Raw genomic sequence first — 23,764 nt, forward strand, 5'->3', positions numbered from 1 at the left:
TTGAAAGTATTTAAATTTTATTTAAATTACATGTAAATATTATTTTAGATAGGAAACAAAAAGGTAATTGAAATACCCTTTCATGTAGGTCTCTTCGAGGGCAAAACTATCTACCTCATAAAAATAATCAAAATTAGGCCAAACTGAAGAGAAGGGACTCATGCCTGAATTTGGGTCCCACCCAAAACAAATCTGCAGAGATATAAGTAGAAGAACACAGGTTAAAAATGTCTATTTTAATATGTTTAAGAGAAGAGTCTGAGGGGGAGCAAGAAGAAGAAATCACAGAAAACAACTGTGATGAATCCTGAAGGAATTCTGAAAGAGTTTAATTTCATTTTGGTCTTTATGGCCAATGAGAAAATATATTTCATTATGAGATACATGTTTATTTGTGTGTCTGTTTTAATAGGAATATTGATGAGAAGCCAAAGGCTCATTCTATAGCTTTAGTCTCCCTAATTAATGCAAGTGTTAATAGCCTTCCTTTTTTTTTCTTTCCAAATTTGTAATTAACTTTATTTTTTTCCACATTTATTGAGATATAGTTGTTATATAACATTGTGTAAGGTTAAAATGCACAACATGTAGACTTGACATGTTTATACACTGCAAAATGACTACCACCAGAGTGTTAAGGAACACCTCCATCATGTCAAAGAATTATCATTTTTTTGCAGTGAGAATATTTAAGATCTACTCTCTTAGCAACTTTCAAGTATATAATTCAGTATTATTAACTATAATCACCATGCTGTAAATTAGATCCCTAGAACTTATTTACCTTATAGCTGGAATTTTGAACTTTGACCACCATGTCCTATTTCCCCCACCTCCCAGGCCCTAGTAATCACCATTGTAGTGTCTGTTTCTATGAGTTTGGCTTTAATAGGATTTCACACGTTTCAATAATGTGCTCCTATCTGTCATATCTTCATTAAGAATAATAACAACAACTTCCATTCCATCAACAATCATAACAGGACTCTACTATTCTATCAAAACTACTCATATCACAATGAAAATGAAGTCCATTCTATATTACACATCCATTATCAGCTTAAGTATAGAAAGAAATATTAATAAAATGTATATCTGGTTCAATATCATTCTGATTAATGTTCTTTCTTATTGTTTTTAACTAATTTTAACTAATTGGTAGTAAAATTAAGGAATAAGCGAGAAAAAAAGAGAGATCTGCTTAGCACAGAACTCTAATATGCTTAGCATATAACTCTAACATAACTCTAATAAACATAATTTATTGTTTTTCTTTTTAGATTCTAATTCTATATCATTGGTAATTCCTGAACCAAGAGTTTGTTATCTATTTTGTGAATTACACTTCTCTTGTCTTTATCACTAGTAAATAATGAATAAATATGATCATGAGTAGTTATTACCAGTTCCATATGGATTAAACATTCACTGAGATATCCCATCTATTTTTTTTTTAATTTTTATTTATTTGACAGAGGGAGATCATAAGTAGGCAGAGAAGCAGGCAGAGAGAGAGGAGGAAGCAGGCTCCCTGCTGAGCAGAGAGCCCGATGCGGGGCTTGATCCCAAGACCCTGAGATCATGACCTGAGCCGAAGGCAGAGGCTTTAACCCACTGCACCACCCAAGCGCCCCTATCCCATCTATTTTTAACTATAAATTCATATTGCTTTTCAAAGTAAACCATTACTCTCACACCTGTGGTTCATGCTTAAATATTATTTTATATGTTATTCAAAGACCCACTTCAAAATTCTTCTCTGAGTCACTGTTCAGAACTTCTCTCTTTTCTTCCAATGTATCAAGAGCATTTATTTTTCCCTCACTGCTAGCACCTACCACTTCTTTATCTGATAATTTCATGTCAATAGGTTGTAATTACCTTGAAGACAAGGACAAATTCATAGGTATGTATTTTTAATCACCCTGCAATACCCAAATATAGCTCCTTTCACAGTGAAAGTAATAAAAATATTGAATGAATAATTAGAGAGTGCCCAAGGAATCCCCCTCACTTCATCCATGCCTGAGTGAATACTAAAAATTTAAATCAGTTGTGACTAATGGCTTTGGTATGGTAAGTTTTGACATCTTAAATCTTATAAAGGCTACATTTCAATATTTTTATGTCAAAATTTTGTAAGAAGAAGTATACAAACAGATCACACTGTGGAGCTTACGAATACAAATGTTAAATTCAGAAGAAGAACCAGATGGAGCATATGAATTTTATTTCATGTTGGAAGGGATTTATAAGCCTATATAAAACTAGTACATTTATTACTACAACTAGAGGATGATTAGTAATTACAGAATTCTAACTCATGGTGTCTATATGTTGTGCAGTAATGGTCTAGAACTTGGATTGCATAACTTACTCTGTATATGTCTAGTCATTTAATGGCACAAAACAGTACCATTTCATATGTGATTTGATGAATGTAGGTTTCTGTTATAGATTCTGAATTACTTTTGACATGGGGGCTTCAAGGACAAGAAAAAATTAGCAACTTATTTTCAAGCCAGTGGAAAGTCAAAGTATTAACCATATAGTTGTTACTATACCCTACCTCCTGGAATCCCTAATGAGGAGTCTAATGTCAGGTAGCAAACTAAACCAAGTCAACATGGTGGCTTTGAAAACTGAAGCAAGTGAGTCATGGAAGAATGTCGATCCCAGTTTTCTCATTTGTAAGCTTGAAAGTTTTTACCAATGGGCAGGTAAAAGAAGAAACAGAGAAGAAGTATAAGCCAAGCAAGCACAAATGGAGAAGAAGAAGATCATTTGTGAAAGAAAAGCTTTAGAGCAGTGGTGGGCAAATCTTTTTCGGTAAAGGGTGAGATAAAAAATATTTTGGCCTTTCTGGGACATAGAATCTCTGTGCAACTACTCAACTCTGCCATAGCAGAGAAAAACAGACATAGAAAATTATGTAAATGAAGTAGCATGTCCATGTTCTCACAAAGTTTTGCTTACAGAGCCTGAAATTTATATTTCATATAATTTCCATGTGTCATGAAATATTATTTTTCCTTTTGTTTTTTTAACCATTGAAAAACAAAAATAAAAACAAGCATTCCAAGCTTGCAAGGCCATACAAAAACAGGCAGTATGCTAGATTTGACCCATGAGCCATAGTTTCCTGATCCTCGGTATGGTTGCTAGTTTTATTATATATGACTATAGTGCAATGGGACCAGTCCTTTCAGTTGCTTTGTTCCATTATAACTTCATTTTTGTTATTAATTTAATCATATTCTATTTACTAGTATAACTTGATATTCAAATGGACTTTAAGAGACAGGAAAACCACAGATTTAATTCATATGACATCATTATCAAAATGAGAGAATAAAGTAGAAAACTTTCCAATAAAATAAATATTGTGAAGGGGCACCTGAGTGGTTCCATTAATTGTCTGACTCTTGGTTTTTGTTCAGGTCATGGTCTCATGGGTTGTGAGATGGAGCCCTGCATCAGACTCTGTGCTCAGCAGAGTCTGCTTGAAGATTCTCTCCCTCTGCCCTTCCCTCTACACATGCACACTCCCTCTCTCAAATAAATAAATCTTTGAAAAAATAAAATAAAATAGGTAAAATAATATAATCATTGTGAAAGATATAAATAAAGCTTATCTGTCAGGGAAATTGAAATAATACTTTCCCATATTAAAATGACCAATATTCTATTACAATTAATAGTTTTATGTGTAATTAACCCTAAAATTATAAAATAACTGGTCTTATCATCATTTAACAACTTTCTCTGCGGAATTTTATACGTGTGAACCTCTGATTACGTACCACTAGGTTTCCAATGACCATGACCATCATGTACACAATAAGGCACATGGCTTGACCAGCGACCTCCATACAGTCCCACATGGTTTCTATCCACTCTCCACACAGCACGCGGAACACAATCAGGAAGGAGTGGAAGAAGTCATTCATGTGCCAGCGTGGGAGTGTACAGTCTTCATTGATCTTGCAGACACATTCTTTGTAGTTCTTACCAAAGAGCTGCATGCCAACCACGGCAAAAATGAAGACGATGATGGCCAACACCAAGGTGAGGTTACCCAGAGCCCCCACTGAGTTGCCGATGATCTTTATCAGCATATTCAGTGTTGGCCAAGACTTTGCCAGTTTGAAAACTCGAAGCTGAAAGGAAACACAAAGGTTAATGTTAATTATTATGAAAAATGTTCAATATTTCTAATGTTGCGTTTTGTTCCAAATTTTAAATTCTAAATTATCATTATTACCTAGCTAAAATTGATCATTTCTACTTTTTCCCTGTCAGCTATTTTCAATATTCCTCTTATTTTGTTGTACTTGCCACAATATAGTTACCACACATATTTTTGAAGGAAGTTCAGGATTACTATAATGGTTTATGGTTTAAACATTATTTGCTTAGAATTGATAATTTATCCTTAATTCTACTTTCTGGTACTTTAAATTTTTTAAACTTTGAATATATTCTGATAGTTTTATCTACTTTTTCATGCTGACATAGGCTAGAGCCCAATATGTTAAAGAAAGATGCTCTAAGTCTTTACATTTTTATATTTTTTACAGTAGACAACCACCATTTTGGGGACAATAATTTGATCTTTAGTTATCAAACCTACCAAGTAATGAACATTTTATAGGAATTAAAATTCTGTAAACTATAAGCTTCTTATTGTGAAATAAATTATGGCCGACTGACAAAGAAATATTTTCTTTTATCCACTTACATCATACTAGTATATACAACTGAATATGTCTTTGAGACCCTAAAATTAATTCAATTATGACTGACCATTTCTTCAAGATGTTAAGATAAAGCCATGTGATTTTTGAACTCTTTAAGAACTTTTGTGATGGAATGAAATTAACCATACTAGACACTAACCCTTAATCTTGTCTTTTGACTCAAACCTCCAAAAGACTTAAATAGTAACGCAAAGCCTTAGAACCACTCCTTTATATATGGAACATAGTGGGAAGGTTGGTCTATATTTACCAGTCTGAATGATCGCAGAACTGACAGTCCTTCCACATCTGCTAGGAAAAGCTCCACTAAACTTAATGTCACAATAAGGCTGTCAAAAATGTTCCATCCTATTTGGAAATACTCATATGGATCCATGGCAATTAGTTTTAAAACCATTTCAGCTGCAAAGATCCCAGTGAAAACCTAAAGGAGAAATATAATGTTTTTTTCCTGGTATTACTAGATGTATAGAATCAAAATAGTGATGATTATGACTATTTGTTTAGCATCACTGTGCTTCAGGCAATGCACCAGATCCTCTGTATTTATGTTATTATCTCATTTAATCCCATAAACCTGGTGACACTATTTCTATAGCTATAATATAAGCACTACAGGTTTAAAAAGCTCTAACTTATCTGTCCGCCTCTTCATCTTTAGGCAGCATTTTAGAAGAGCATATTAAAATTCCACATAAATAGGGGCACCTGGGTAGCTGAATTTGTTGTGTACAACTCTTGGTTTTGGCTTAGGTGGTCATCTCATGGTTGTGAGATCAAGCTTCAAGTCCAGATCTGTGCTCAGTGTGGAGTCGGCTTGAGATTCTCCTTCTCCCTTTGCCCCTCTCACACATGTTCTCTCTCTCTCTCTCAAATAAATCTTTACAAAACAATGTCACATAAATAGAACCATGACCATTAACACAGTCACTTTTTGCAAAAAAAAAAAAATGTGGGTCAATAAGTTATTCTGGAAGAAAATGAAAAGGAAATATAGATTGATACTGAAATTTTGAGCCAATCTTTTTTCTGGTCTGACTACTCCTAGGGTAATAGAGAATATGTTGACTCACTCTTTAAAGATTCATCAGTAGAAGAGGAGAAAGTATTTAATTGACACGGTGAGAGCTAAAGCAAGACTTCCAAAGCTTTGACACAAAAGTGCATCACAAAACATCATTAATTCATGACATTGTTATTAAAGGACTGACTTAAAAAGACAACAGTGAAGGACTTGTTTATGAATCATTCAGGTTTGATTTGTCTCAGAGAAGCTGACTAAAGAAGGCTCAAAGGGAAATGGTGCAGTCTGTAAGTGCTGAGTCAATTTAAAAATAATGCAGCATCAAGCAGGGAGTACCCACATTTTAGGTTCTGGCAAGAGATAAGAAACATGATAAATTCTTTTGAGCTTCACAGTGATGCAGTCAGCTCAGCAAGAAGGTACTGATATTCATGATCTGTTCTTCCACCGACAATTAGAAACTAGATAGTCCTGTCTTTTTTTTTTTTAATTTTAATTTTTTTAGTAGCATTATAGTATAATATTGCTTTCCATGTCAGTTACATACAACACCAGTGCTCATCACAACAAGTGCCTCTTTAATACCCATCCCCCTTCTAGTCCTGTCTTTTTCAAAGAGAAACAGAAGGGAAGAAGAACACTATCTCAGAGAGCACATGCAGTACATACATCTTAACCGAAAATACGTGGGAGATAAGACTGACTCAGAAACAAACTCTTTGACTTCGAAGATCAATTGTTTTGGGTTTGAGGCAAAACTAAAATTATCTTATACAGACATTCACAAAGATATCCAGAGTTATTCACAATTTATGAAGGGTCAGAAACTAGGACCCTTTGGCCATGAAATAGAACTTCAGCCTGCTTCACACAGATTCTCAGAAACTAACACTTGCCATTTGCCCTAAGGCATTAATTAGGCCAAAATGTGACCAGCACTGCACATTTAAGAGATCACTCTGGCACCCATTTTCCTAATAGGATCCTCTGTTTTCTTGTGACCTATAGATCCCTTCCTGAGTGTCCTTGTGTCTTCTGTGTCCATTCCTCCTGTTTTGGTATCTTGGTGTCCTTATTCTTAAAGGTTTTTTTGTTTTGTTTTGTTTTGTTTTAATTTATTTGACAGATTGAGAGAGAGCACAGGTAGGCATAGTGGCAAGAATAGGGAGAGGAAGTAGCAGGTTCTCCACTGAGCAGGGAGCCTGATGTGGGGCTTGATCCCAGGACCCTGGGATCATGACCTGAGCTGAAGGCAGATGCTTAACCGACTGAGCCACCCAGGCACCCCTTGGTATCCTTATTCTTAAGGATTCTTTCTGCATCTTCTTCAATTTCTTTCTTGAGTGTTCTGTAGTTCCTCAAGTACAGATCCTTTACTTCTTTGTTTAGGTTTATTCCCAGGTATCTTACACTTTTTGGTGCTATAGTAAATGGAATTGATTCTCTGATTGCCCTTTCTGTATTTTCATTATTAGTGTATAAGAAAATAACTGATTTCTGTATATTGATTTTGTATCCTGCCACATTACTGAATTGCTGTATGAGTTCTAGTAGTTTGGGGGTGGAGTCTTTGGGTTTTCCATATAAAGTATCACGTCATCTGTGAAGAGTGAGTGTTTGACTTCTTCTTTGCCAATTTGAATATATTTTATTTCTCTTTCTTGCCTGATTGCTGTTGCTAGGACTTCTAATACTATGTTGAACAAGAGTGGTGAGAGTGGGCATCCTTGTCATGTTCCTGATCTCAAAGGGAAGGCTGTGAGCTTTTTCCCATTGAGGATGATATTCACTGTGGGTTTTTCATAGATAGATTTTATGAAGCTGAGGAATGTTCCTTCTATCCCTATACTTTGAAACATTTCTGCTAAATGATTTAGAGCATGATGATGATAATAATAACAGTAACAATAAGTTTATTAATGACTTATGACATGCCAGACTTATAAGTAGAAAATATTTAATCCTCTCAACAATATGATAAATGAATTGTTAATTTATATTACAAATAATGCATTATTTTTCTTATATCACAAACAAGGTATTATGATTATTTTATACATGAGAAAATTAAAGATTATTGAGATTAACACATTTGCCAAAAGTCATAGAACCGATAAGAGGCAGAATCAGAATTCAAATTCAGGACTTCGGGACTCTAAAGGCCCAGACACTTCATTTGTATGTAAAACAAATCCATAATTTTTCTGAAAATATGTGGAGAATGAACTCATAAGGCAGCGGCCATGTAATTATAAAATGGATAAGAAAGTATCAAATTTGCAAAATGTTGCTTCAAAGAGACAAGCCAGCTGAAAAAAACAAAACAAAACAAAACAACACACTGCCAACTCCCAAGATGGTGGCCCTGTTGGAAATAGTATTATTATAGACCTCTATACTTCTGCAAAGTTATTTTAAAATAGCACCACTAGAAACTTGACTCTGTACAATGATTCATATTGTGAATTCTGGATATGGATAATTATATAGCTACATATCCATCTGACTGAAAAAAAAGAACTGACAATCATGACAACCAAAGAGAAGAACTATGGGTACCTAACATGCACTGAGAAACTCACCAAATTTCCCACAGCAAGTACATTTTTGAATTCTTCAGTCATTGGATGATGTTCCATAGCCATAAACATTGTGTTTAAAACTATGCAAATGGTAATAGCAAGATCTACAAAAGGATCCATTACAATAAAATAGACAAGCTTTTTGAATTTTATCCAATATGGAGAACAATTCCAGATCAAGAATGTGTGTGCAAATCTGTACCACCAGGGTGGACATTTTTGTCTGGACTCTTCAAGTTCTAGGGGAAAAAACAACAAAGAACATGAAGCCAATCATTTATTTATTTTATTCCTAATTACGTACAGTACAAATCAGCAGTATACATGAACACTGAAACAAATTTTCTGTTTAGATTTTGCAAACTTGACAGTACTTCTTCTACATAAGCATGGCATATTACATAAAAATCTTATATCACAATGTTCATTTACTAGAGCAAGCACGAGTTAGGGGGAAGGCAGTGAAATTAATGACTCAAAGCAGATATGGGCAACTCCCAGAGAAACATTCACTTAGCATGTGATGAGAAACAGGAGAACCTATGTTTTTCTTCATGGAGAAATATATATTTTTCACCAATATATATCCTTTCACAGTGAAAGCAATCTCAGAACCAAGAGACTAGAAATAGTTTATGGAGTGACTCATTCAATAGATATGTCATATCATGAGCCCTTTTATCTCTCACCATTAAGTTTAGGAGGTGGGTGGAAGCTTTGTCTGAGATGGTATATATGGTATACCACATATACCATAATGGTATATGTGGGTATGAGCTGGCTACCAATGGATAAGGTGGGACCTGGGGCATATTGCAGGGGAGAGTGGGAGCCAATACCTTTTAGGAGTTGCCACCCTTAACTCTCTTCTCAACGTATCTCAGGGTCTAACCACTATTATTCCCATTATGTTCTCTAAATTGCTTTCTCTAGCACTTTTTCATCATATTCTGAACAGATGTTGCATCACATATTACCATGTTATAATTTTACTTAACATGCTCAGGGGAAGCAATTTATAGACATCTGGAAATATGTATTATTTTTTACATATTAGAGAGAGATAAATTCAGAGAGACTATTTTAAGTTTCTAAGACTATATAGTGAGAACCACCCAGCCTCGGGTTAACCTTGATTTCATTAATTACCATTAATCTATTTATCTTTGAAAGGTCCTATCACCTAATGGTCTCTAATCACAAAACACTTTAGGAATTTTTTTGAGCACATAAAGGTCATTCCATTAGTGTCCATTGGTTATCTTTACTATGGTTTATAACCAATTTTTATTGTTTGAATTCTTCCTAAGAACTTCATACAACTAAGGCTGACCAGGATTTATCTAAATTCTGTTTAAAAATCTGTACAGGTAAGAGGGTATTATTACATACCTTCTACAGTGTTTGTTAATATGCTTACTCTACTCATTGCTCTTTGTCTCAGATTGGGATCATTCAACATATCTTCAGAAAGAATATAAGAGCTGGAACGTCTTTTCTTGTGTATTTGATTGGTTGTACCCTGAAAGAAAAAAGATGATGAATTAAAGTTTTAAGACTAGAACTCTAATAAATTATAAGCATAGAATAAAATCCTGCTTAGGCAGCTGTGGTGATTAAATTAAGGCAGAGACTAGGTTGCTGGGTTGGAATCACAGCTCTACTACTTACTGAACACGTTATCACTAGAGAGTTATTTAACTCCTGCCTCAGTTCCATCACTGGTAAAATGGGGATAATCATACTCCTTGTCTCATATTCTTGCTTTGAGGATTAAAAGAATTAATGCTCAGGAAAATAAAAAATAAAACAGGTCGCTTTTATTGTTACAATCACTTTCATCATCTACCATGTCGGAAGCTTACATGAAAACAGCTAGACTTGTGTTGCAGTGATGTGTGTTCAAGGGGCAGAACCTCGGTATTCTCTGATAAATTTCTGTAATTATTCTTGGCTGAGGTAACAGCATTAATGGCGGTGACGCTAAGGGTTGCCTCATGAATTGCTCTGAGTGTATGATGATAAACGACTCCATTTGAAAAGGACAATGGAGACTGATGGAACTATAGCAAAATGGAGAATGTAAGCTCCACCTAAAAGAGGTGACCACTATTCCACTCAAAAGGATTGTTGGCATGCAGGACTATGAGCTCAGTCTTACCATGTACACTCATTTTTATGTGAAAATGTCTTGTTTTTAAATCTTGGCAACTATTTCAAAGTTAAAACACTACACTGGTTCAGTGTGGGCCAATAATACACATACACAGACACCACTCACACACATATACACACAAACAAGTATACAACTCTGTATGTATCACATACATATCTGCTTAAGTGTGGTCTGTGTGCTCTGTGTGTATGTATAAACATACACACACACCAGCCTACAACCAAATAAATATAGTTCTATGGTTTTAAAGTTGTATAGTTGTTTAGATACAGTTATATATGTGTTATATATGTGTGTGTATCAAAACATGGACACACGGGTATATATTTATAAATATATAAAATATATATATTATATAATATCATATATCATATATTTATATGATATATTATATAATATAAAGATAAATATAATATAATATAAATATAATATAAATGTATATTATATATAATATAATATAATATAAATATATATTTTTATATATTTATAAATATATGCCCATGTGTCTATCTGTATGTATATATGCACAGACATACATGCACACCTATCCGTAGGTGGCTATTAGATCCAATCTCTAATTTACTGACTTTCCAGAAAAGGCAATTTTTCTCCAAGGCAAACAGGAATAACAAATTCTTTTTCATGTTCACATGTGTTAGTTGTCAAGGTCATATTATTTGTCATGCAATTTTTTCATCTAAACTGTACATTTTGCCACACTATTATGTTCATTGCATTTCTGTTGAATCCTAGAGTATCTACTAACTCCTCTAGTTTTATTGTCTGTTTCAGGATTTATGGTAATACTGATTTTTCCCATGGCAAAAGTAAAGTCTTAAATAAAAATATTTTATAAAAAGATATAAAATAATACCCAAATTTGATATAAATTATGTATTTCACAGGGAATATATCATTGAAAAGAAAAACACAGCAAAGATCTGATTCAATAGAAATTTAGCATGCTCACTTGATAACGAAAAATATCTTGGCAGAAAGGTCCAAGCTGTATCATGCAAGCACAGAGGTCACATGTTACCTAAAAGCACATGCATTCATTCTAAGTGAAACGTTTGTGGCCATGACTTTGATGGAACTTTATCCTCACTAAAAATACCATATTGTCGGAAAATATGAATGTATGAATAAGTATCGTGAGTTCAAAGGTTAGGTAGTCAAAACCTCTGCTGATGTTTAGTCATGCAATATAACATGGTGAGTGATCTAAAGAGGTAACCTGGAACTCTAGAAACCGGAAAGAGCTCTTTCAAGTCTAATCGGACTTTTTTTCCTAACCACTCAATTACTCCTAAACTCTTGAAATTGTTGCTTTGGACCAGTTGTTTTGTTTTTGCTATTATGTGTATATGTTTGTATTAATGTATGTAGTTTGTATATTATATTCTTATTTATAGACTTCAGACAAAAGAGGGTTTTTTTTTTTTTAAACGAAAACAGTAATTTTCATTTATGTGTGGGGGAAAAAGCATAACTATTTTAAATTATTTCCAGATTAAGAAGACTACCACACACTAGAGAAAGAGCAAAAGTGGGGTGGGCTAAGAGCACAAGCTGCTCTAGTTCTTCTGGCCTTGGTTTCCCCCTTTGTAAAACAAGGATGATAATATATCACCTTGTAGGACCACTGTAAATACTATATACAGGCTTGCTGTTATTATTACTATTTTTAAAACCCAAGATTCCTTGCACAAGGAATAAACAGTATCTCGAAAAGGACAGCAGGAGGTGGCAATTAATCCAAACTTACAGGAAGGGGACCTATTATCAACTAATGAGATCAGCATTAACCATGCATTTCCTGTGCTGATATATATGTATCTATCTTTTATACATCGCTTTCTAAAGGGATGGCTTATAATAGTCAAATAGAATTTCAACAGATAAATTCCATTTTGTTCAAAAATGGAGTTTTAAATATCTTCGCATTAGACGTCTACAGCATATGGGATGAGGATTACATGAATGAGTTACAAAGGTGGATTTCTACAGTAGAAGTATTGCAAAATGCAGAGCCATTCACAGGACCAGAGAAGGCCCTTCTAGCAGAGACTGACTGATGCAAGAATAAGGGCCGAGCCATGCCTGAGCTATTTAAAACGTCCTTACGCTGTCATCAGAAGTTGCCTTATCTATTATCACCTCTGGCAGAAGCTGTCCATTGGGGAGCATGAGGGCTGAGGGTCCATCCACCAGGGAGACCACACCGTTGCAGTCCACGGCACTGTGCATCTTCCCCTTCACTGGCGGCACTGGGGGGGACCTACTGGCTTGGCTGATGTTGCTGCCGCGCCGCTCCCGAGCTCTGTGGGGCACAAACAGCGAGCCCCGCCTGCTCTCGCTGTCTCCGAAAATGCTATGCTCATCATCGGCAAATTCAGTCTCGGATCCCATATCTTTCCCTCGACCTTTGAAACTGAAAAGGCTTGTTCGGCTGCTGCGTCTTCCAGAAAACAAGGAGCCTCGAATGCTGAGCGGCGACTGCAGAAAAGAGAAAAGGTGAAGTTTATGTGCTGAAGGTCCTAAGAAGAGCTGCCCTCGACACCACTGGGCTCAGTCCTGTACGGGGTTTAAAAGGAATGTATTTAAAAATGAAGGAATTCGCCAGCAAGATAATTTTTTTCCAAATCAGGGATGAAAAGATGGGGTGAATCCATCCTTTCAGGATCAGGTAAATTATTTATTGCCACACAGGTGACTCCTACCCTGGTCTACAGTGACCTCTCCACTGTTTCTATCCCATTGGACTTGCCACGAAGAACATATTACTTATAAAAAGCATTTGGCATTTTTAAAAGATTTTTTTCCTTTATTTGAGAGAACGAGTGAGAGAGAGAGACAGAGAGAGCACAAAAGGAAAGAGGGTCAGAGGAAGAAGCAGACTCCCCGCTGAGCAGGGAGCCCGATGTGAGACTCGTTCGCAGCACCCTGAGATCATGACCTGAGCTGAAGGCAGACGCCCAACTGACTCAGCCACCCAGGCGCCCCAGCATTTGGTATTGATACCTGTTGTTTAGCTTTTCACATGTCAGTCCCTAAGTTCTGTAAGTAATAGAAACTCTCTCGAAGCCAAAGATCAGGCTGTATGCTTCCTTGTTTTCCACTGCTTGCATCTCCACTGTACATACTGGAAACTCAGTCAAGGTATGTTGAGAAAGACTGTTTAGTGTCAGTGAGTTTACAAAGTCATAGAACCCTAGAACTTGAGGGAGAGAGTGCCTGACACCAAAGAGGGAGAACGTTGCATCTGTTTGACTCATGGCCAGGATAAACTGTGTCCATAAACCAAACTGGATCTCTGGAAGTGCCTAATTCAATACACATTAGTGCTTCCTATGTAAACAACAAAGTGGCAGGCACTCTGAAAAACAGAAAGTGAGTATAACAAAGTCTCTGCCTTAAAACTGGCCTGGTTTGCCCTTGTCCTATTTCCTTTTATTGATATCACATGTATTCAAGTTCAGCCTCCCCAGCTAAATTATAAAATCTTTGAAGACAGGGACTTTATCTTTTAGTGTCTAGCTGGCAGCATCTTACACACTTAAGTAGTAGAAATTTTTCAAATGTAGATATCAATGAGGATAGTAATTCTGAGTGGGGCACCAAAGAGCAGACTGGAGAAGTGGAGAGGGCAGAGGCAAATGTGGGGGATGAGTGGCATCTGAGCTAATGAATGAAGAATGAATGCTACTACAGCAGGAGGAAAACAAAGAAGAAAATCAGCCCACTTAGAGAACATCCCATGTGCTAAGTAATAAAGGTACAGGCCATGGAGGTAAGAGTGAACGATCATGGTGGACTGAGGGTACGTGAAGGTTGAGAAAGGGGGGAAATAAGGTGGAAGCCAGTCCACAACATGGAGAAGATGTGGGTCTTGTTCTGTAGAGAGCAGTTATTCAACACAGTTGGGTTTTGGGGGTTTTGTCTTGCTTCTTAAAGTTGAGTCAAGGAACAGCTTTGTTTAAGAAAAATGATTTGGGAAGGTTGTGTGATAGAACACTGGGAAATGTTTAGGAGAATAAAAGAAGCAATTGTTCTTCTTGGAGGTTCATAGGCAGGGAAACCTGAGATATGGAGGTCTCCATGGAGAGAGAGGAAAAAAGGGAAGAGAAGTTTTACATAAGTAGAAATAAAGACTGTGCGACTAGATGTTAGTAGCCGAAGTAGTTGGGGGGGTGGAAGCATCAAGGTGTCTCCAAACTTTTCCAGTATGGGTGACTTCACCACTGTAAGTAGTGGTGGTGAAGAAAAGTAGAGAAACTAATCTAAGATTAGTTTTTAACCAATGAGGTATTATGAAATACAGACTAGATAAAAATGTAAAATATATAGTATAAATAATTTTTTCATTTTCACAACAGTTCTCCTGAATACTGTTTCAAAAATTTGTTTATCAGAGAAGATCATATGACAATGCTGAAACTATAAGGCCCTTCAAAAAGGGTCAGAATTCCATGGAAGACTCTGGACATCTACATTCCTTCCATAAATATCCAATGGTCAATATGTTTTTACCTAAAAACATACCGATGCAATCATTCACTCTCCTTTCCCAAGATCATCCTGTACTTCAAAATAAAACATTTTGCTCTGTAATCCTACCCTTGGCAAGATGCATTTGATAGGTGCAAGTGTACCTGATTAGGGGTAGTCAGTCTCTTTTCATGTGCTCGTCTATGACCTTCAACACCAAGGTGGAAACTTTGTCTCCTGATACTCTCCTCTGATTCCGATTTGGACAACTTCTCATTATCTCCCTTTTCTTCCCCACTGGAAAGCTTCTTTTGATTCCTTTTCTTTCTTCTGTTTCTTCTTTCTTTAGCACTTTTCGAGCTCAGTTTGGATGTTTCTGAGGAACTCTCAGAGAAGCCCATCATTCTGCTTCTCCCAATACTTGTGTACTCAGCTGCTGCAATTGCAATTGCCTGTTGGACCAAGAGGCCACACGTACAGTAAGTCATTTCCAAAGTCTATGGAATGATGTGGCACCTCTCTGCCATGAATGTTATTACACTATGCATATAATCATGTTCCTTGCATAGGAAGTGATGCCATTTTCTTAGCACTATGACCAGATCTCTTACCGAGCATCTATTTATTGCTTCTCTTGCATAGCAATAAAGTCCCATCTTCCTTTGGAATGCGGCTACTACACACTATTGCTATATTTATAGTAAAACAATTTAAAGTATATATGCCCTGAAACAAATAATATATACATTATATGTTAATAAAAGAATTTTAAAAATAAGATAAAATAATATATATGAAGGTTTTACTAGGTAATTTTGGAACATAAAACTCACATAAGCCATACAATAAGAAAATGCGTACATCTTGTTTGGGTAGTTAACTCAGTATTATCAATAGAGTCAGGCACTCAGTTTAATAAAGACTGAATTGTTTGAAAATGAAAATGAATGATTACAAAATTCAAGTCAAGAAAATGAGAGACTTCTAAGGGTTTCCTAGAAAATTCCTGGGATTATCTAGTGTTAACACTTTATTGAAAAGATTAAGTTTTTATTATTAAAACAATCCTTGTAAAAATTTGGATTATAAGGATACTGTGAATAAAAAATAAAAATCACTCATAGTCTTGCATCCTGGAAATGGTGTTAATATTTCTTCTAACCTTTATACATAATATTTAAATTGTATCCTTATTATACTCAAGTTTGTATCCTACTACATAATACATTATTATATTAATACTTTTCACTGTTAACAATATTCTTAAAACACAATTTTAGGGCTGAATAATACTCTGAGACACAAAAATATCATAATTCTATTAACCATTTTTTAATTTTTAAAAATTTAAATGTTTTCTGATTTTTAATATTATCAGATAGTGCACTGAACATCTTTCTGCATTACACATCACTACCTTCCCCCTAATAAGTTAGATACTTTGAAGATATTTAACCAGGTTGAACCATCAAATAAATTTTAAACTCTTGCAGAATATTTAAATTTGTGTTCTTTTAGTATAAACCTTTGCAAACTTTTCCACTGAAGGGTTCCTTCTGGAGACGGGAATGAGGAAGGATCCTCAAGAATTTGTGCCTTAGCCTAAAGTGGCCACAACCATAAGTATAGAGTTCCTTAACATCTCGTGTTTTTTATCTTAAAAGTTCCTGCCACATTAACAAAAATCGATGCACATTTTGGTTTCTACCCCATAGAGTATCTGTTATCATAAACATTTAAATAATTTTCCCTGAACTTTTGTATGCAATTGTTACTCTGGTGAAACACACCGTATCTGTTTTGGGACTTGGCATGATACTATATATACTGAGGCATCGTGGATAACAGGTTTAGGAGAAATGGCCTAGAACATTTTCTGTGCTGGAGTGAGCTGATTAGGGGGAAAGGTACAGTGGGGCACATGCCGATTCTAACTCAATCCAGAATTGGATTGACCACCGCAGAATTTAAGAAGAAAATTCTGTTTATGTTTAAAAATCCAGTGAGGAAATCTCCCTAGGGAAGGCCACAGAGCCTTTGCTATTCCCCTTTGGACTTGGACTTCTAGAAAGAATTTTAAACCAAGTAATAATACCTCAGCTTCTTCTTGCTCTTTTTTAAGACGATCTAACATCTGTTGAAATTCTAACTCCTTTTGCTTCGCTTCTTCTATGTTTGCCTGGTTCTGTTCTTCATAGGCCATGGCAACCACAGCAAGAATCAAGTTTATTAGATAAAAGGAGCCCAGAAAAATCACCACAACAAAGAAGATCATGTAGGTTTTCCCAGCAGCACGCAGCGTCTAGGGAAAAATGGAAATCATTATTTTAGGAATACAAAGGTCTTTGGTAAATTATTTCAACTTGAATGGCATATTAGGCATAGAGGAGGTGGGGTAGTTTGATATAATCTCATGTTATAAAAAATATGGAGGAATAGAATTATATCTCTAAAGAAAACAATCTGTATTAAACTGCACACTTTTTTAGTACAAAGGATGTAGCAACCTATTAAACTTATATTAAAATTAGATATGATTCTTTACTATTTTTAAGACTAATAATCTTAACTTTTTTGTTTATCCACAGTCTGAAAATTACTCAAAAACTAACTGTTCTGCTCATTATCAAATTAGAGGACTAAATGATATCTATGTTCTTTTTTACTGATCAAATTCTATCTCTACTAGGAAATATTAATGACGGTATATTATGTTCACACAAAGTAGACAGCTTTACTGAATGATCTTATCTGCTCATCTACTCTTATATTTATTTTCCATTAACATGTATTAAAAATTTTTGAATGCAGTCTATGGTTAAAAAAATTCAAATGTTATAAAAAGCTGTTACATGAAAAATATCTCCTATCTCTGATGCCTCTTCATTTCCCTTTTCTATCAGTCACTGTTGTTACGCAAGTTTTTAGTAGTGGGGCTGTTAGGTTAATGGGTATATTTATTTTCATTTTCATAGGAACTCCATGTTGCACTCTACAGCAGTTCCCAGCAATGTGTGAGAAAGTCTGCCTCCCCACATCTCAGCCAGACAGCGTTCTCTTTTGATCTCCACCATTCTAAGCGGTAAGAAATTAGAGGTCACTCCAGCTTTAATTGGCCTGTCTTTCATTTTGAGAAAAACTGAGCATCTTTTTATATACTTAAAGTTGTCTGGATTCCTTTTTTCCTCTGAAGTATATTCTTACAGAATTTCTATATTCATTTATAATATTATCAGAAGGGAAGTCAACAAAGAACAGGCCAAAAGAAGAACCTGGCAATTCTGAGAAAAGTGATTCATTTTCATTTATAATAGAGAATAACCATTTTCACCTCCTTCCTCTTGGGACTGGGTTCTAAGAATATGTAAGTGAAAAGATGCAACCCATAGGCCCAAAGGATCACATCCAAGCTGGAGGAGACGGCCACGTGAACTCACAATTACAGGATAAGTGATGGATAAACTGGGGGATATTCAAAGGGCGTGGAGGTCTAGAGGAAGGAGCAATTGAACTGGGACAGGAACATTTATTTATTTATTTATTTATTTATTTATTTATTTGGGGGAACAGGAACATTTAGAGAAGTGAACAGGGTCTTCAATTCTTGTATTGGTTTTTAGGGTTACCATAACAAACTACCACAGACTGGGGGCTGACACAACAGAAATGTTATTTGTTGCAGGCCTAGAGGATGGAGTATCAACTTGTCTGTGGGCTGGATTTCTCCTGAGGCTTCTTTCCTGGGCTGGCAGATGGTTGCCTTCTGAGTCCTGACCCAGTCTTTTTTCTGGGTGTAGGCACATTTCTGGTGTCTGTCAGGTCCTAATCTCCTCTTCTTATAAGGACATATCAGATTGGATTGGGACCCACCCAAATGCCTCATTTCAATTTAGTTATCTCTTCTCCAAAAATAGTCATTCTAAGGCACAAAGAGTTAGGGCTTTATCATATGAATGGGAGGGGATACAATTTAATTCATAATAACTGTACCTGGGAATTAAAAAACTAAAGCATGATGAATCTAGGAGAGCCTGTTCTTTGGGCATCGGAGTAGGCCAGCATGTGCAGAAACCAGCATGGACAGGAGAGCTATAAGAGCCCATGACAGTGCATTTCCTGCTATTTACCTAGGGCTCCAGGGGATGCTATATTCTGAAAGAGGGAAAGGGAACTAGAGATCAAATAAGCCAAGAAAGGATAAGACAATAATTTATGATTTTAAGAATTACCCACTCTAACAGTGCTGGAAGTAAAACACATCTAATTTTAGTGATAAGATAATAGGATTTTGACCTTTCTGATTTGAATAAAACATCTCTCATAAAGTCCAGCAAGGAACATTCACCAGCTTTTTATGCCATTCAAAAATGCAATGAATGTTTCTCTTGTCACTCACCTGTTGGTAAAGGTTTTCCCAGTAATCCTGGGTCATTAGCCGAAACAAGGCCAAGAAGGCCCAACTGAAAGTGTCAAAGCTCGTGTAGCCATAATCAGGGTTTCTGCCAGCTTTCACACACCTGTACCCTTCTGGACACTGGCTACATATGAAAAAGAACATCACAAGTTAGAATGTTTCCAGGATGCAAGTTAAAGAGTACTACAGAACAATTAGATATTCCAGGTTCCTCTTCTAGGGGGACAATACTGAATAACAATTAAGAACACATTATTGGGAAGCAGGAAGAAATGGGTTTGAATCCTCTCCCTACGATTTACTAGTTGGTGACTTCGTCAAATTACTGAGCTTCTCCAAGGCGCAGTTCACTCTTTCTGTAAGAAGACGTAACACCTACCTCAAAAAGTGAAGATTAAAAAGGTGATATATGCACATTACTCAGCCTAGTTCCTTTATATACAAAGCACTTAATAAATGGGATCTGCTATTAGCATCATCATTAAAAACTGGAAACTTCCACCAGATGCCAAATAATAGTTCTTCCACTATAAATATTGATAAATAGGCCTCTACCAAAACTGGGGAACCCAAATTATTCTTGGATTAATTAGAATAAAAATAGCCTAAGTAGAGAAATTGTGTAAGTTCATAAAGATTTGTAGCTTTATGATATTTTTCTAAAATTGGTGGATTTGTACCCACGATGCCATTGAAGAGTGTTCTGAGCTGTGTCTAGGAGAAGCAACCTTATTTGTTTAATGTTCCCTGTATGCACAGAGCCTGGTGAAGAAATATCTGGTCAGAGGGACAGCAAGAACAAAAGCTCTGCCTTCAGAAATGAAGTCGGTGTACAGGGGAAACCGTGAGATGGGTATTTCGCATAGGTAAGAGATTCTTAAAGTATCTTTACCCAAGTCCATGAGTTCCTTTCAGAGTGACTGAAGTGTCACTGCATTCAGTCAACTATGAGTCATTCTTGATTGGAAAAAGGGTAGAATTTGGGAATAGGATGTTGGTTTTGTCACTCTTCTTTCCAGAAAGAAGAAAGACTTGAAACTATCCAGCCAACTTTTGGTGGGGTTTTCCAGAAGTGACTTTTCTACTCTCTTAAGATTTTTATGACTTGTATCTTGTTTCACTTCAAGCACTACCTCCAAGTTTTGGTTTCAGAAGTGTACATTAACCATAAATGTCTTAAAGTATGGGCTCACTGTGGGACAGAATAATGCCACGAAATATATGAAAACAATATAAAATCAAAGGTTCTGATTTTAAAAAATTGATTGGATATGATTTCCCTTTTTGGTAACCTTTTGACTAAAAACAAATATTACTTACCCTGAATCTGTGCTCAAACCACAAAGGAGAGCATCTTTAGATCCCTCCAAGTAATAAAAATATTCTGTTTAGGAAGAAATTCAACAATAGAACATTAGAGAGTGACCCAGAAGATAGGTTAATTAGTAGAGACATGTTCACATACATTCAGGCCCAGTCTCGGGCAATGTGCATTCATTTATTTATTATATTCTCATATATTCTCCCTCAAATACTTATTGATAACCTCTCATGGGCCAGGCAGTGAATATAATAATAAAAGCATAATAAACAAGATCATTAATTTTATGGATCTTTATGTGTAGGTATGGGTGGAAAATGGGGATGGAGGATAAATAAATAAATAAATAAATAAACAAGGTATTTTCAAATAATGATAAATGTCCTAAAGAAAATAAGCCAATGTCATCAGGGAAATACAAATCAAAATCACAATGAGATACACCCTCACCCACCAGAATGGCTAAAATTAACAAGTCAGGAAATGACAGATGCCGGTGAGGATGCAGGGAAAGGGGAACCCTCCTACACTGTTGGTGGGAATGCAAGCTGGTGCAGCCACTCTGGAAAACAGTATGGAGGTTCCTCAAAAAGTTGAAAATAGAGCTACCCTACGACCCAGCAATTGCACTACTGGGTATTTACCCTAAAGATACAAATGTAGTGATCTGAAAGGACATGTATACCCGAATGTTTATAGAAGTTTATAGAAGCAGTGTCCACAATAGCCAAACTATGGAAAGAGCCTAGATGTCCATCAACAGATGAATGGATAAAGAAGATGTGATATATATTTTTTATATATATATATATATATATATATATATAATGGAATACTATGCATTCATCAAAAGAAATGAAATCTTGCCTTTTGCAATGACGTGGATGGAGCTAGAGGGTATTATGCTGAGCAAAATAAGTCATCAGAGAAAGACAATTATCAGATGATCTCCCTGATATGAGGAATTTGAGAGGTAAAGTGGGGGGCTTAGGGGGTAGGGAAGGAAAAAATAAAACAAGAGGGGATCGGGAGGGAGACATACCATAAGAGACTTTTAATCTCACAAAACAAACTGAGGGTTGCTGGGGGGAGAGGGGTAGGGAGAGGGTGTTTGGGTTATGGACACTGGGGAAGGTATATGCTATGGTGAGTGCTATGAAGCATGTAAACCTGACGATTCACAGACCTGTACCTCTGGGGCTAATAATATACCTTATATGTTAATAAAAAATAAAAAGTTTATTTAAAAAAAATACAACATTAGAAAAAAAAAAAAGAAAGAAAAGAAGCCAATGTGATAAAATGTGGCCAGGGAAGGCCTTTGTCCAGATACGACATTTGAAGTAGGGCCTACATGTACAAAGAAGCCAGCCATCCAAAGACCCCGGTGCAGAGATATTTTGGCAGAGTCAAGAGCAGGAGTGAAGGTCCTGAGGCAAAAGTGAAGTTGGTGTAGGAAAGAACCAGCAAGATAGTCAGCCTGGCTACAGTGTAGTGAGTGGAGAGAACTATGTGGCAGGGGTAAGCATGGGTCAGATGATGTAAGCTTTTGTGTTATGGAAGGAAGTTTGGGCTTTAAGTATGGTTACAGTGATAGAAGTGGGAGGTAGAAATGGGAGATAATCACCATTTTTAAATGTCCCACTGGTTGTTTTGTGGACTGTGGACTATAAGAGAGCAAGTATGAAAGCAGGGACATGACTTAAGTGACTACAGTGAGAGGTGACATGACTAAAACTCAGAGAGTAGCTGTGAAGGGGAGGAAGAGGATGCAAACAGTGTAGACAGGACTTCTGCTGGTGTCGGCATGGGGGAGGGAGGACACCAGAATTACAATCACCAAGTAGATAGTTTTCAAAGCCACGGGGCTTGAGGGAACCCAAAGTGAAAGTGTAACTCAGAAAGGGAAGGTGAGAAAAAAGATGGAAGGGAGCCCCCAGTAGATGCCCAAAGTATTCTAGAAGAGGTGGAGACAGCGAGGCAGTATTTTAAGTGGACACACCCTGTCTCCTGAAATTCTCTCCTTCAGTCAGCTGTTAGTATTTACACAGGACTTACGAAGTTCCGAATATTGAGGATATGGCAGTGAACTAAATGCACATTTTCTCATCGTGGTACCCTCTGTGCCCATTTTCAGGCGTAAGGGGTCTCATAATCTCTTCCTCTATATAGTATCAAGGCTTACTCTTAAGACAGGGAGCTGATCCAAACCACACACAGTAAATGTATAAAGAACTGACAAATATCCATGCCTTCTAATAAGGGCCCATCTTCCTATTGGGCTCAAATCAAAGAAATAAAGATAAAATTATTAGAGGCCTTTGGAGTGATAGTGGAAGAAAGACTTTCAAGTCAGATATACACGGATTTGAATGTTGCTTCTACCCCTTTCTGTGCAGGTGAATGATCTTACCACTTTAATGGTTAGCCACTGCAACTGCAAAACGTGCTTCGAGTGCCTGCTTTGTGGAGATGTGGAAGAGCACAAATAGGATATTGCATGTAAAGCAATCCAGTGATCCACACATTCTACACAGCTGCTCAGACAGCAGCGGCTGGCATTATTAAACTATCAAACCATTCCAGGTAAGAGTAACAGACTGATTTTCACCTCATTTTGTCTTACACAGAAGACACAAATCTTAGAAGTCACAAACAAAACAATAAAGCCTCTCTTAGTTTGAGGTGAAAATTTAGGTGAGAATGTTACACGAACAACTTTTTGGAAAAGCTGTGCCTGAGGTAGGGCGGGTATGACGGAATGAGGATGGAGGAGGTTAAGAAGCAATTTTTTGTATATAAGCTTCTGTGATAATTTTCTTGTGGAAGGATTACTTTAGAATTATCCTTTAAAGTACCTCTGGCTCATGGTTACCAACCACTGAAGAGCTGCTTTATAGGGCTCTAGAGCTACCTATGACCCAGCAATCGCACTACTGGGTATTTATCCTAAAGATACAGCTGTAATGATTGAAGGGGCACATGCACCCGAATGT

General features: G+C 36.3%; 1 protein-coding gene and 2 long non-coding RNA genes across 5 annotated transcripts in view; 2 read left to right on the forward strand and 1 right to left on the reverse strand.

Annotated features, from left to right (window-relative positions):
* Positions 1-15,439, forward strand: part of LOC122902556 — a 76,397-nt gene extending 60,958 nt beyond the window's left edge. Inside the window, exon 4 of one of the 2 annotated variants that reach the window (XR_006383821.1) lies at positions 15,383-15,439. This is a non-coding gene — a long non-coding RNA (uncharacterized LOC122902556). The remainder of the gene's footprint in view (positions 1-15,382) is intronic. The other variant, XR_006383822.1, reaches the window with a different exon arrangement.
* SCN9A (sodium voltage-gated channel alpha subunit 9) overlaps positions 1-23,764 on the reverse strand; it is a 171,193-nt gene that overhangs the window by 65,282 nt on the left and 82,147 nt on the right. The window contains exons 8-16 of the mRNA XM_044242258.1: positions 20,768-20,831; positions 19,430-19,571; positions 17,129-17,335; positions 15,198-15,485; positions 12,670-13,041; positions 9,759-9,888; positions 8,367-8,605; positions 5,011-5,184; positions 3,804-4,160 (exon numbers count right to left, since the gene is read on the reverse strand). Of these exons, the coding sequence (XP_044098193.1) occupies positions 3,804-4,160; positions 5,011-5,184; positions 8,367-8,605; positions 9,759-9,888; positions 12,670-13,041; positions 15,198-15,485; positions 17,129-17,335; positions 19,430-19,571; positions 20,768-20,831 (1,973 nt within the window). The remainder of the gene's footprint in view (positions 1-3,803; positions 4,161-5,010; positions 5,185-8,366; positions 8,606-9,758; positions 9,889-12,669; positions 13,042-15,197; positions 15,486-17,128; positions 17,336-19,429; positions 19,572-20,767; positions 20,832-23,764) is intronic.
* The window catches only part of LOC122902555, a 35,437-nt gene continuing 27,110 nt past the window's right edge, over positions 15,438-23,764 (forward strand). For both annotated transcript variants that reach the window (XR_006383819.1, XR_006383820.1), the window contains exons 1-4: positions 15,438-15,512; positions 18,009-18,115; positions 20,207-20,313; positions 23,168-23,354. This is a non-coding gene — a long non-coding RNA (uncharacterized LOC122902555). The remainder of the gene's footprint in view (positions 15,513-18,008; positions 18,116-20,206; positions 20,314-23,167; positions 23,355-23,764) is intronic.

The sequence above is a fragment of the Neovison vison genome, chromosome 3, assembly GCF_020171115.1.
Source record: "Neovison vison isolate M4711 chromosome 3, ASM_NN_V1, whole genome shotgun sequence".
In the NCBI taxonomy this organism is placed as follows: Eukaryota; Metazoa; Chordata; class Mammalia; order Carnivora; family Mustelidae; genus Neogale; species Neogale vison.